A 12,659-nucleotide genomic window follows, 5' to 3' on the forward strand; every position below is an offset into this window, starting at 1 on the left:
CTCCTTCCCTCCCTGTGTGCATCTGCATTACACATTAACCAGAACCTCTCAAAGATGGGAATGCCTGCTCAACTGTAAAGATCTTTTTTTTTCCTCTTTCTTCTGACGCTAGTAATGTAACTTTTTCAAAGAACAGCATTCTTCCGCAACGCTGTCGGGGTCATGGTGACTTGCGGCTTGCTTTGTACTTGCTTACCTGGACCGTGTAACCTTGGTGACCTTTACGTAAAATATCAGTATGTCATTCTGATGTACGATCATTTGTCTTGAAAATGTATATGACTGTGCCTTTGACTTCTAACAGGTAGAACATTCTCAGAACTTTCTGAGAGTCTGTTTCCTGGATTATAGTCCTCAGACTGGCTCCAAAAATTTCCCTTTTTTTTTCTTCCTAGCTTGTTAATTCAATTTTTGTCATTGGTATTTTGACGCTCTGTTAATATCTTATTCCCAATAATCTTTCACATGCTTTTAGCAACTACTGAGGTCCTTGCTGATCAATTATTATTATGGTGGGTCACTTTGTTTTTACCTAAGAAAGAAATACTCATTACAGACAAGGTATAAAATACTGAAAAGTATAAAGGAAATATAATTTCTACATACACACAGAGAGCAAGATGAAAAATCCATGCACAATACACAGTATAGTTACAAACTTCCCCTTTCTAATGTTTATGTGAATGTTATTTGAGGGAAACATGTATGTATTTATAATCTTTTCTTTATAAAATTTCTTAAGCTTATTTTGTCTGATTATATAATAGATATATCAATTGAAAAAGTTTATAAAGCACCAAAAACTATTAAAAAGCATAATATTGATAAATATATCCCTGACAGAGTTACTTATATATATATGCCTTTTTTCTTACTCATACTAAGAACTCTTTAAAAAAAAATTCTGTCCTTTTAATTTTCCTGCCTTGCTTTTAAATAGCAACTTGGATGTCATGTCTTCTCAGGGGCTCGGTCCTGCCTATTTCCCCTGGTTTGGGAGTCGTTGCTATTTGGTCTCCCTTTACCTTTCTTTGGTCTTGGGGAATGTGACTGGCAATGAACTGGAACTACAGCCGCTTGAGCCAAGGGGTTTCTCTTGGAACCAGAGATTTATACTGCAAACCTGTAAGGAAAGGGAATTCAGGGGGAGATCTTTTTAAATTGGGGAATGTATTTAACTGCTTCCACAGTCAAGAAACCACTACTACAAGAACCAACATAATCCCTTTACTACACAGGAAATCTCATCATGACTTTTAAGACTCATCTGATGTTAGTAAACAATGTTTTAAATACAATTCCCAACAGTGGCACACACTCTCTTGTATTCTACTTTTGTTACTTAACATTGTCTCTCGCAGATTTTTCTTACAAAATTAGAACTGGCAATTCATGTTGTGAGAATAAGCAAGCCATTCAGGCACCAACTAGATAATTTCCAGGTAATTCCATTCTGTTCTTCAGTCTCTGGGTCTATGATCTTTTAGGTTTAATGGCAAAATAGTATTTCTTCATAAAAGTATAATGTTTAATCTTTCCCAACAAGTAGAGTTTTGGGTCCTTATCATGTTGTGTGTGTTTGTGTGTGCTACTGTAAATAGTTTTATGAGAACATCTCATACAAATAGATCAGCTTTAAAAGTAATTTCCTTAGGGCAGTGTTCTCAGAAATCATCTGAGCTTGTTAAAGATTCCCAGGCCCTGCCCAGATCTATTTGAATAGATATCACCCACAGAGCTTTAGGACATACTTATTCCAAAGTGCATTGCTGGTTAGAAGGAAAGCCCTATGGGATAGCTCTTTTCATACGTGATCAGGCTGCTTTGGGAAAGACTGCAATGGCTGCACTGGAGGAGACCCCTTGTTCCAGCTGCCGGTTTAGAAAATCCCACAGACTTGCACTGGAGACGCTCCAAGTACTAGGACACCCTGATGAAAGTCAAGGTCAAGTTCAGACCAGGGGAGTGGGCCTCTCCAGTTACCCTGAAAGCAGACATCAGCTGGCGGGGGCTGGACTCAGAAGTTGAAAGCTAGCTCAGGAACAGCGGCGTGTCGAAGGTGCCCTGGCACGGATTCCATAGCAACTCGAAGGATGCAAATACAGTTTTCACAAACAGTTCTTAATACACCAGTTGCCCAGTCCTAGCTGTGCTGTCTCATTAGTCTACTTAATGCAAGTTGCAGATAATCTAGCTAAGGAAAAAAAAAGTATAATCTTTGAAAAGTACAGCTGGAAAGCATATTTGAAATCAAACCTAACGGAGAAAATTCCTAGAACAAACAAAAACAGTTAAAGCCGGTGGCCTCAAAAAAAAAAAATGCGTGAAAGCAGGACACTGCTGCTTTCCTTCATAAACCTTGTTACAATCTGTTCACTTTAAAAAAAAAAGTGTAACTGCACTATATTTAAAAAAAACATTTTAAATAAGTTTTAAAACAAAGAAGAGAATGCTTTACAGTACACCACAAAGGATGCTGAACGAACTCAAATACAACAGGGACGGTAAAATAATCTTATAATTATCACCTTAAAAAACCATTGGTGTCAAACGCATACTAGGAGCCGCCCTCGGCAGTTCCCTCGAGGCCTGGGCGCGAAGGCGGCGGGGCGGCGGGGCCGGGACCCGCGCGCGCGCGCGCGCGGCGGCGGCGGCGGCGGCGGCGGCGGCGGCGGCGGCGGAGCGGGACTCGCGGAGTCGGAGGCTGCGCAGTGCGAACGCACCAAGCCGCGCATTTCCTCCCTTCCCGGAAGTCCCCAGGCAATGGTTTTAGTGAATGGCAAGCTGCTGCGGTTTGGCGGCTTTTCCCCCGGAGAGATAGCCAGTAGGAGCCGGGATTCAATTCTGCCAGTGCGAACAGAGGCCTCCTTCCCCGCTGCAGCTTGAGGAGACCACTTACTGCCCCACCAGGACGGTCGTGAGGAGCCCAGTGGAGGGTGAGGAGTGGGGGAGCGCCCCTGACCCCCGACAGGGACTAAGCCCTGCTGCAATCACAGCTGAAGACTCCGAGGACCAGGAAGAGGAGAGCGCTGCCCTCTGCCACCGATACCAACAGCGGGTGGGAATTTTATAATGGAATTGGGTGGGTATGCTGAGTTCTCCAGATTAACTGAGACACTTGAAGTTAATACGCTGTTGAATGAAGTGTCCGGTCCAAAAGAAGCGGTCCTGGATGCCCAGCGCCTCGTTTGGCTTTCAGAGTTAGGTAAAGTAAAAGCAAATCAGATGTGCTCGAAGTCACTTGATTTAGCACCATTCCTTGAAGTTCTGTCTTGTCTAAGATTGTCCCTCTCACCTGATGATAACTTTTGGAATAATACCGGACAGGACTGGTAAACATCTTTAAGAGATTTTAGTCACCATGGCACCAAATCTCTTGTTCTTCAAGGCAGAGCCTTCTCTGCCAAAGTATTGACTTGAACGTCAGAAAAAAAACAAAAGTGGAAGAGAGTAGAACCCTCACAGTTGGAAGATGTAGAGGAGGATGATCAAGAAGGGACAGAAAAAGAAGTGGAGAGAATCTTGGAAATGTTGCAAAATTAGTCTTGAAACACGCCTAAGACATCTCTCTTCTTTTTCTTAATGATTGATACAGAATTCTTTTTCTGTCACCATAAAAAATAGTCATATATCGTATTTTTTGATTTTCAGTACTGGAAGGAAACTGCAAAAATTTTAAATGTCAAATGCTGTGATCTTGTCATATTACAGCAAAGCCTGGGTTCTTCACAGAAGGAGAATTTTATTGTAAATGGATAATAAAATCCAAAGAGAGAGAAGTATATATTATACAATGAAACCTATGTTTAAAGTGTATCTGAAATAATATTATAATGTTTCTTTCTTGAGAGTTTATGAAGATGCCAGTCTTATGTAGGAAATAAAAATTCACTGACACATTCATAAAAGGAAAAAAAGAAAAGAAACCAGTCCTTTCATTTTACAGATGAGGAAAATGTGACGAGAAAGGGAAATGACTTGACAAGGATCAAACTGAATCAGACCTCGAAACTGGAGTCCAGCCGTGCTCCTTGGCCCAGTTCCTCTCCTTGCTCTGGAGGAGCTCTTACCCCATTGTAACAAACACAATATGAGTTTGGCTCACAAATCTCTTCATCATACGGAAGTACTGGGGGAGATACAGGGATTGGTTCTTCAGGATCTACAGAGGATTTTAAGAAAATCTTAAGTGATAGAGCTCTCCCTAAATCACCCAGGCTTCTTTGGGAGATTAAAATGGGTGAAATCCTTTTCTTTTTTTTCTTTCTTTCTTTCTTTTTTTTTTTTTTTTTTTTTTTGGAGTAGTTTAAACTACTTGGTTGGTTGGATAATCACTTACTGGGGTTGTAGTCAAGGGGATTCAGTCCTCTGAAGCTCCTTCCATCTGTGGATCTGATTCTTGGTCACTAACTGGTTTTCAGGGCATATGTAGCCAGGAATTGTAGGGAGGAAGGAAACTAATCCCTCTTTAATGTCTACTTTGAGTCACATAGTGTTTTGCATTCATATATGTTCATTTACTTAATCTTCACAACGAGCTTTCTAAGTAGGTACTATTCTCAGTTTACCCATGAGTTCGCAAAGGTTGGGTAACAAGCTCCAAGCCATGCAGACAGTAGGCAGCACAGCTGCAACTGTTACACCATCTTTCATCTCCAGGTGATTGGGCAGATGATCACACAATTTGTTCCCCAGCTTCTCCCCAGTGTAGGCAGCGTCTTGCACTGTTCAGTGAGTCTTCAGGACAAGTAACTCCCATTATCCTCCTAGTCAGACTAACAGTGAGGGATGAAGCTGCAATGGAGGCCCAAGGCAGCTAGAAGGATGCCTGCTAGGAGAAAGGCATTTTGATTGGCACCTCTTCATGAAGGCCCCAGAGTTCCAGAGCTTTGCATAACAGGCAGATTCCCATTGAACAATGAGGCCACACTTTGCTTCCAAAATTGCTCAGTTTAAAGGTTCACTCTGGATGAAGAGACTTGGGATTCAATTTTGAGACAAGCTTGGACAACACTAAATACTGGTTTGTGAAGGAAGAGGCTGGGACGATGGGGTCCAGAGAAATGGTCAACATCTGGAGCTCAAGTAGTTTGTGCTGCTCAAAGTCAGCAAGATCATTTGATGTTCTTGAGTGAGTGGCCATTTCTATCAGGAGCCAACCAGTTTCGGGTGCCCCACAGAGCATGAGCCAGCCTCCCCTTGGGAGAGAGGGGAATGTGCTAAAGGCGAACTCCAGGGATGTCATCCTACTACCACGCCTTCTGCGTTTCCCAAGATGAGCCCTCCTCCTGCCCTGCTGTTACCAATCAGATGAAACACGTTCCCCAAGTCTGTACTGTATCCTTGACTACATTTCTGCTTCCTGAAAAGTTGTGGCCATAGGGATGTAAAACTCACCAGTCAGCTGTGGTCTCTCTAAGGCATGCCATTTTCCTACTCTGGGATCTTGCAATAGCTACCAGTCACCCACAGAATTAAGTACCAGCTCCCAGGTTCCTTTTCAGCCCCTTCACCCACTCCCTACACCCATTCTGGTCACATCAGATTCCTCTTTCCTTGGCTAGATTCCTCTCTTCCCTGCTTCTAATCCTGTGTGGTTTCCTCTGCCAGAACACTCTCCCAACCCCTGCACCTCAATTCAAAGTTTCATCTTCCCTCAAAGTACAGCTTTGGTGATTAAGATCACAGAGCAAAACTGACTTTAGCAAACTCTATTACAAGACAAGCACGGTCCAAAGCAGTTGGGTAAATAGGGTGGCTTTAAGTTCACTTCTAGTTCAGAGGTCACACTGGGGATTGGAATCCCTGCAGAGACCTGTGAAACCAACCTGCTTCCGTGAGGCACCCCTTTCATGCTGCTGCGACTTGAACTACCCCTTAGGAGCAATTGGGCAGCTGCAGCTGAGTCACACAGGCTGCTAGGGGACAGCCAGGAACAGGACTGTGTTTCTTGACATTTCCCCCAGATCCTCTCATGGCAGGCTTCTGTGGCTGTGCTGGGATTCAGACATATCTCTTTGCTCCATGGTGAGATACTTTAGTTCACTCAATCAGGATTTATTCATTCAGGTGTTCCCCCCACCCTCGCTCCAAAAAATCCTGAAATGGGATTTCAGTGCTTAAATTGAACACCTCCCATCATGCCTCTTACCCTTTGTGTGCTTTCAGGTACCTCCTGAAACAGATAGTCCCCTTCATCTGCAAACCCTGCCCCAGCACACACCTTGCCAGGTTGGAGCAAGTCCTGGTACCTAGAGCAATTTGCTTTGCTTGCCCTTGCAATACCAATGATCTTGCAAACACCTGGTTCATCAAACAGTCCTCTCCTAACTTCCAGCAGAAAACTCAAGTGGGTGACTGGAGGGCAGGAGTCAGTTCCCATCAGTACCTGTGATCGCATCCCAGACCCCCAGAACATTGGCCCAGTCCTCTCCTAGGCTTAGTCAGTTCTGGCAGAAGAGAGCTTTATGGAGATCCAAACATATCAGCTGTTTGTTTGATGAACTCGTTCCTGGCACCTAGCAGATAGTCAGAGTACAGGCGAATCTAAAGGGAAAGGGAAAAGAAGGTCCAAAGTCCTTTAGATTGTATCTCAAAGCAAGAGTGGTTTGTGAACTTCTAATCTTCAGAACAAACTTGGGGCCTGTCCAGAGGACCCCAAGTCTTAGCTCCATTCTGAGCCATGGTGCCGACCAGCCAAGCTCTGTGACAGCTCCTTGTTCCTCATTTTCATGGGCAGCCTCGGCAGAAGCTTAAATTCCAGTCATGGGTGTCACTGCAGGTTGATCCCTGCTCAGATCCTGACAAATGCTTGACAGCTCGGAGCTGTTGAGCTGTCTCCAGAAAGTGTTACTCATCAGAGGTCAAGTCCACTGGCTTCACAGACCACTTGTGCACCTGGGATCTGAGCATCTGCATGTTATCTTTGTTCCTTTCAAGGTTTACATCTTCAGGGTCCCACTGTGGAGAAAAGATACAAGAGGTACCTTGATGGAATAGACCCTTTTCATCTCTTATGATTCCCCCAACAAGAGCTCCAATCCTGGTTCTCACGGCCCAGGCCCAGACGAACAAACAGATAAAGATAGGTTAACCAGGCCTGTGTTTCTAGGACCTAACAGGACAAGTAAAACTTAAATCAAGGAATTAATGGACAGCCACCCTGAACAGACCAGACCTACTTCCCCTCCCACTCTTTTTTCCCCTTGTTTTCACCAAGTCCTTCTCTAGTGAGACTGAGTCATATTCCCATTATCCTGAGAACTCCTACCTCCATGCCTAACTCGTTCCTGGAAAAGACCAGGCAAACTCAAACCATTCTTCAGGGCTCAGGTAAGTTCCTCCTCTTCCAAGAAGAGGATTGCTTCCCCCACTGAGCTCTCACCCACTTCTCTCTTTGTACTGTCTGTACCACTGGTTTGCAGCTAAGCGACACACAGCCATGCCCTGTCTCTGGGTACTGCCTTGTCCTCTCACGTAGGGCAGGGCACTGGTCTGCCCTTGCCCCCACACGGTGTTTCCTTCTGAGGTTAGCAGACTTGTCAAAAACAAACACTTAAAACTTAATTCAGAGTTGTCACTGCTAGTGAATATTTCATCACTCTGAGTCAGACAAGTATGGGAAATTGAAATTTGCAGGGGTAGGAGTGGGCAGGTGGGCAGATGGGCACACAAGCATTGATTGGCTGTTTGCAAAGTCCTCCTGTTGTTCTTAACAGATGAGAGAGGACTTTGCATGTGGGCCGAAAGCAAGGGAATCCTTAGTGATTCCAGCCACAGGGGCAAATGGGACGTCAGGCTTAAGCCCTCCTTCTGCCACTAGCTGGCTTGCTTTTCTTTTGATCTTGATTCCTCCATGTGTACATTGGGAGGCTGAATTGGCAACTAGATAACACGATCTCATATTTCTGAGTTTCTATGACTGATGATTCTGAGTCATAAGGTTGCATTTGATAGTAACAAAAGGCCCAGGAAACAAGCAAAGGACATGAAGGATGTGTCAGCCCAGGCCAGTCTATTTGGGCAAGAAAATAGGGCCAGGCATGGACATGGACCCAAAGAAAAATGCTCTACCAGCCACTGAAACCTGAGTGGAATCAAAGAGTCTAGTCCTTAGAGGGCCAGGACAAGGTCTTAGAGGCTCCCTGAGCCACTAACAGATAATGCCCACATGCTGCCAGTTTTAAAACACACATTGTAGTTTTATTTTGAACAAGCGCAATTTGATTAGTGATTTACTGATAATAACCGAATTAAGTTCTACTACTTGGTCGTCAAGAAAAGCATCACATTTAAAAGACCCAGTAACCCTGCAGGCCAGGGACTAAGCTGATTTGGTTGGTGCAGCTCAGCCCCACGTACCTGTCTGGGGCTGTGCCAGGCACTCCCAGTGCCAACTTCTCATATGTTTGTGGTTGCAGGCTTGGGGGGACACACCTCTAAGCAGATTCCTTCTGGACGTTATCAGATCTCCCAAGTGAAAGAGCTCCCTGGCCCCTCATTCTCTGTGGCCCAGATGCCCAAGGGTGGGAGTGGGGACCTGTTCTGTCCTCTGAGCATGGACAGTGTACTTTTGGATGAATTCTGTTTTCAAGCTGAGACCTCCATTCTAGATCTCTCGGTTCTCGACCAACCTCACCAGAGGGCCCTCATTAAAAAGGTTGATGCCGGCGACCCACCCTAGACCCTATGCATGGGTTGGGACCTAAGGCTTGGCATTTGAACAAGCTCCTAGGGTGACTCTTAGCTGATATTTCATAACCACTGCTTCAGCTCCTAAAATGGCTTCTTAAGAGTTATTCTTGCTACTCCTGACCAATTCAGCTCCGGGCAAACAGCAACAGCCCGCTACTTTGATCAGGTGCACTCCTGGAAGTGGGTTAAGCCTTTGAAAACATTTTGTCTCTTCCTTCTGAACTCCCAGAATAATGTGTTTTAAAATGTCATTTTAAGTAATAAAAACACTGCTGGAATCCAGGCATTCAGAGAATTTGAGCAAAAGATAATCTACTCCCTTAGTAGAAAAAAGTCCTGGAGATGACAGGCACAGGTGGCTGTTGTGAAGCGTGCTCATTCATCACGTGGAGGCGAGGATAGCATGGAGGGAGCAGCAGCTGCCAAGGTCTCACAATGACGACGCGGGGGAGTGTTGATCTCAACTGCCGAGGGCACTCCCGGCACTACTACCATTAGCAACCTGCCTTTCTTCTGCTTCTTCAGAGACTTTTGTTCCAAGCCACGTTTTTCCCCTGGATTACACATCTTCTCTGAGTCCCTACATGATGGATTGGACCAAACAGAAAGAACTCTCAACTGAGAGAGCCCAGAAAATACCCTGACCCTCAGACTCTCCTTTCATTTTCACATTTTTTTTTCTCCTAAAGGAATCTGGCATGGGCCCAGCCATCCAAGCGGGGCTCACAGAAACAGGAACTGAAATCAAGCCACAGGAAGTCCCGTGTGGAATAAAGAGAGAGCATGACTGTTCATACCTGCTCCAGGTTTAGGGCTTCCCAATACTTCTGCTACAGAATAAAAAGAAAGATTAAAAAAAAAAAGTGTTGAATAGATTTTGCCACCATCACAGAGCAGAGCAGAGCTTGGCGCCAGCCCCTGTCTGCTCAGTGAGCCAGGAGGCAGTCCCTCCACTGGTCTGGAGGCAAAGGAACAGCTGACTTCAGCAAGCAAAAAGGCAGCAGCTACAAGCGGTGACAATTTACTTAAATGATCAATGGGATAATTGTGATAATTATGAAGGGCTACAGGTCCTTGAAAAAATGATTATCTATACAGATTTTTAAATTACTATTATTAGAAATTATTACTATTAGGCATAATAATAATAATAATAATAATAATAATAATAATAATAATAAATCCATTACTAACCACATGGCTGAGATGAGTCAGCTCAAACCCATAAAACTAAGAAAGAGAGACGCAAGTGAAACCCTCACTTGAAAATAAGGGGTATGTGCTATCAGCCAAGATTCATTTTTAATCAGCCTTTATTGCATGGCTGGTTCCACCCCAAGCCTCAAATATGTCTGACTCAGGTTCCTGAAGTGTGGCATCGCCGTCTGCTCCCATTCCTCCAGTGCCTCCTGCAGTGCCTGGGAGATGCGTGCGTGCGTGTGTGTGTGTGTGTGTGTGTGTGTGAGAGAGACACAGAACTATGAATCTGCAAGTGTCTGTTACACTGTTCTGTGAATGTCTATTACATTGAATAGCTGCCAATCTGAACAGTACACAGGATTTGGCATTATTGTCACACTAAAACAAAGCCCCTACTGTTCAATTCTTTTAAATTTTCATTTTGAACAACTCCTGTTTGTTTGCTTTTGTTTTGTCTTTCTGAGCTTTTTGAGGGCCCCAGTTTAACTCAACGTTGAGCCTTCAGGGCCTGGAGTACACTCAGCTGGTGTGGAGTGCACTCAGCAAATGTCTGCTGTGTGTGTGTGTAGCTGTGTATCTGAGTTAAAATTGTAAAATCTTTACTGAATACCTCTATTTGTCCATTGATAACTGCTAGCCCAGAGATGGGGCTCTGCTCTGGAGCCCACACAAGTGCCACTCTGGGCCAGAGCTGGAGGTGGGGATGGAGTGGGCAGAGCAGAGAGGTGTCCAAGGCTGTGCTGGCAGAGCCGTGCCCCAAGCTCAGTGCCTGGCCAACTGGTAGCCCTGGGGCAAAGGGCAGAGGTCCCACTCTGGAAGCGAGGAGGGCAGGGCAGGTGTGCCAAAGCTGGGTCCTCGCTCAGTGCCCCTCACATGCGTTCCCTGCCCCACCCCCCACCACGGGCAGGATGTGGTGCCCTGCAGGAGGGTGGGCATTATATGGGGTGGGGGGCAGCTGAAACGCAGCCCAACATTTGTCTCCCCAGTTCTTCCCTTCTTCCCTCCCCCTCCCATCCGCCCCTCCAGGTCACGTGCTTCCAGCTGGGCACCAATGAACTCTTTCCCCCTTTCCGCAATAGGACATATTAGACATGGCCAACTCCAGTCACCACTGACTTCAGCTGTATACCACGCCTTTTCCTTTTGATTAACTTCTTAATTGTAAGATTCTTCAGCCATATCCAAAAGTAAAAAAATAATCTGATGACTCTCCATGAACACATCCTTTCATTTGCTCTAATTCTCCCAAGTTTTTATGTGCTGAAGTATTTTAAAGCAAATAATTTCATCTGTAAATACTTCAGTATGTATCTCGTAGATGACTTTTAAAAACTCCTAAGCACAGTGCCATTATTACACCTAACAAACTGTGGTAATTCCATAGCATTCATCTTTTAATGCCATCTTGCTGGAGGAAACATAAACTGAAAAAAAAATTAATTGGAGAAGACACAAAGTTACTAAAGATGATGGTTCCACACACACTGCAAAAGATAAAAATATTGATGCTAACATAGAGATTGGAAAAGTTAAACAACCTTTGCAAATGTAATGGAATTAAAAAAAAGAGATAACAGAAAAAAATGCTAATCTTCACCTTTCTTTAGAAAATATAGATGTTCATTTAAAATATAATTGGTAATCTGTGGTTACCACAATGAGTGAGTGTTTTGTTAGAAAAAAAAATTACTAAATACAATGTGATATACTGGATTGTATCCTGGAACAGAATAAGAACATTAAAGGAAAAACTGGTCAAATCCAAATAAAGTCTGCACTTTAGTTAATTCTAATGTACTAGTGTTAACTGCTCGGTTAGGTAAACAAGTTTATACCGCATAGCACAGGGAACTATATACAATATCTTGTGTAACCTCTAATGAAAAAGAATATGAAAAGGAATATGTGTGTATGTGTGTGTGTGTGTGTGTGTGACTGAAGCATTATGCTATACACCAGAAACTGACACAACATTGTAAACTGACTATACTTCAATTAAAAAAAAAAAAAGTCCGCCAACTGGATTTGAAATGAAACCTCGAAACTTCCTTTCCAAAAACTTCAGCATCAAGTCTAAAATTTCAGAAGACTGCCCTCTAGTGGAAATAATAGCTGAGATTTCTTTTTTTAAATTACTTTTTAAACCAATATGCCTAGGGAGTACAATTAACCCAAAACTTTGTAACTACACTGTCTTTAGATCCCCTCAAAAAGTAAAAGTAAATAACATTTTTATAGTCTTTTCCCCATTTCAAGAGAAAATGTATTCATTTTTGCGTAGAAATTTTTCTCGAAAACAAAAATAAAGATCACCCATAATTCTATCCTTAAACGAGAACCTCTGTTTACCTGTATTGAATAGTCCTCTGAAACAGATACACACACACACACACGCGCGCACGCACACGCACACACACACACACACACACCCCAAATAATGCAAATGGCTTTTTCCTCAACATATCATGAGCATTTCCAAATATCCTTAGATTGTCTTTAGGATCATGATTCCATCACCTCTGTGAACCACAGCATGTAGTATTTCAACACACCTCAATTCTAAAGGCACACTTTTTTGTGCTTTTGGAACGGAGATGCATCCTGTAGCCCCGGTCCACAGGCACATGGAAACTTCTCCTTTGTTCCTGAAGACTTTGAGGTGTGTCTCAGCCATTGAGGAAACAGGGTCACTTCCCAGGCTTGGGAGCTGGATGGGCCCTCAGGCATCATTCACTCCCTCCCCTTACGTCTGGGGAGAAGTGACT

General features: G+C 43.9%; 1 protein-coding gene across 8 annotated transcripts in view; it reads right to left on the reverse strand.

The window, feature by feature from the left end:
- The window catches only part of TMEM44 (transmembrane protein 44), an 87,836-nt gene that overhangs the window by 53,456 nt on the left and 21,721 nt on the right, over positions 1-12,659 (reverse strand). For 5 of the 8 annotated variants that reach the window (XR_004137321.2, XR_010383919.1, XR_010383927.1 and 2 more), the window contains exon 10: positions 1,026-1,123. Coding sequence is in view for 3 of the 8 variants with exons in the window: in XM_031453625.2 (XP_031309485.1) it covers positions 6,850-6,960 (111 nt within the window). In the remaining 5 variants the exon portion in view is untranslated. Of the gene's footprint in view, positions 1-1,025; positions 1,124-6,036; positions 6,961-9,105; positions 9,275-12,659 lie in introns of those variants that run through there. The other 3 variants (XM_031453625.2, XM_031453619.2, XM_031453632.2) reach the window with 2 other exon arrangements.

This window comes from Camelus dromedarius, chromosome 2 (assembly GCF_036321535.1).
Source record: "Camelus dromedarius isolate mCamDro1 chromosome 2, mCamDro1.pat, whole genome shotgun sequence".
Taxonomy (NCBI): Eukaryota; Metazoa; Chordata; class Mammalia; order Artiodactyla; family Camelidae; genus Camelus; species Camelus dromedarius.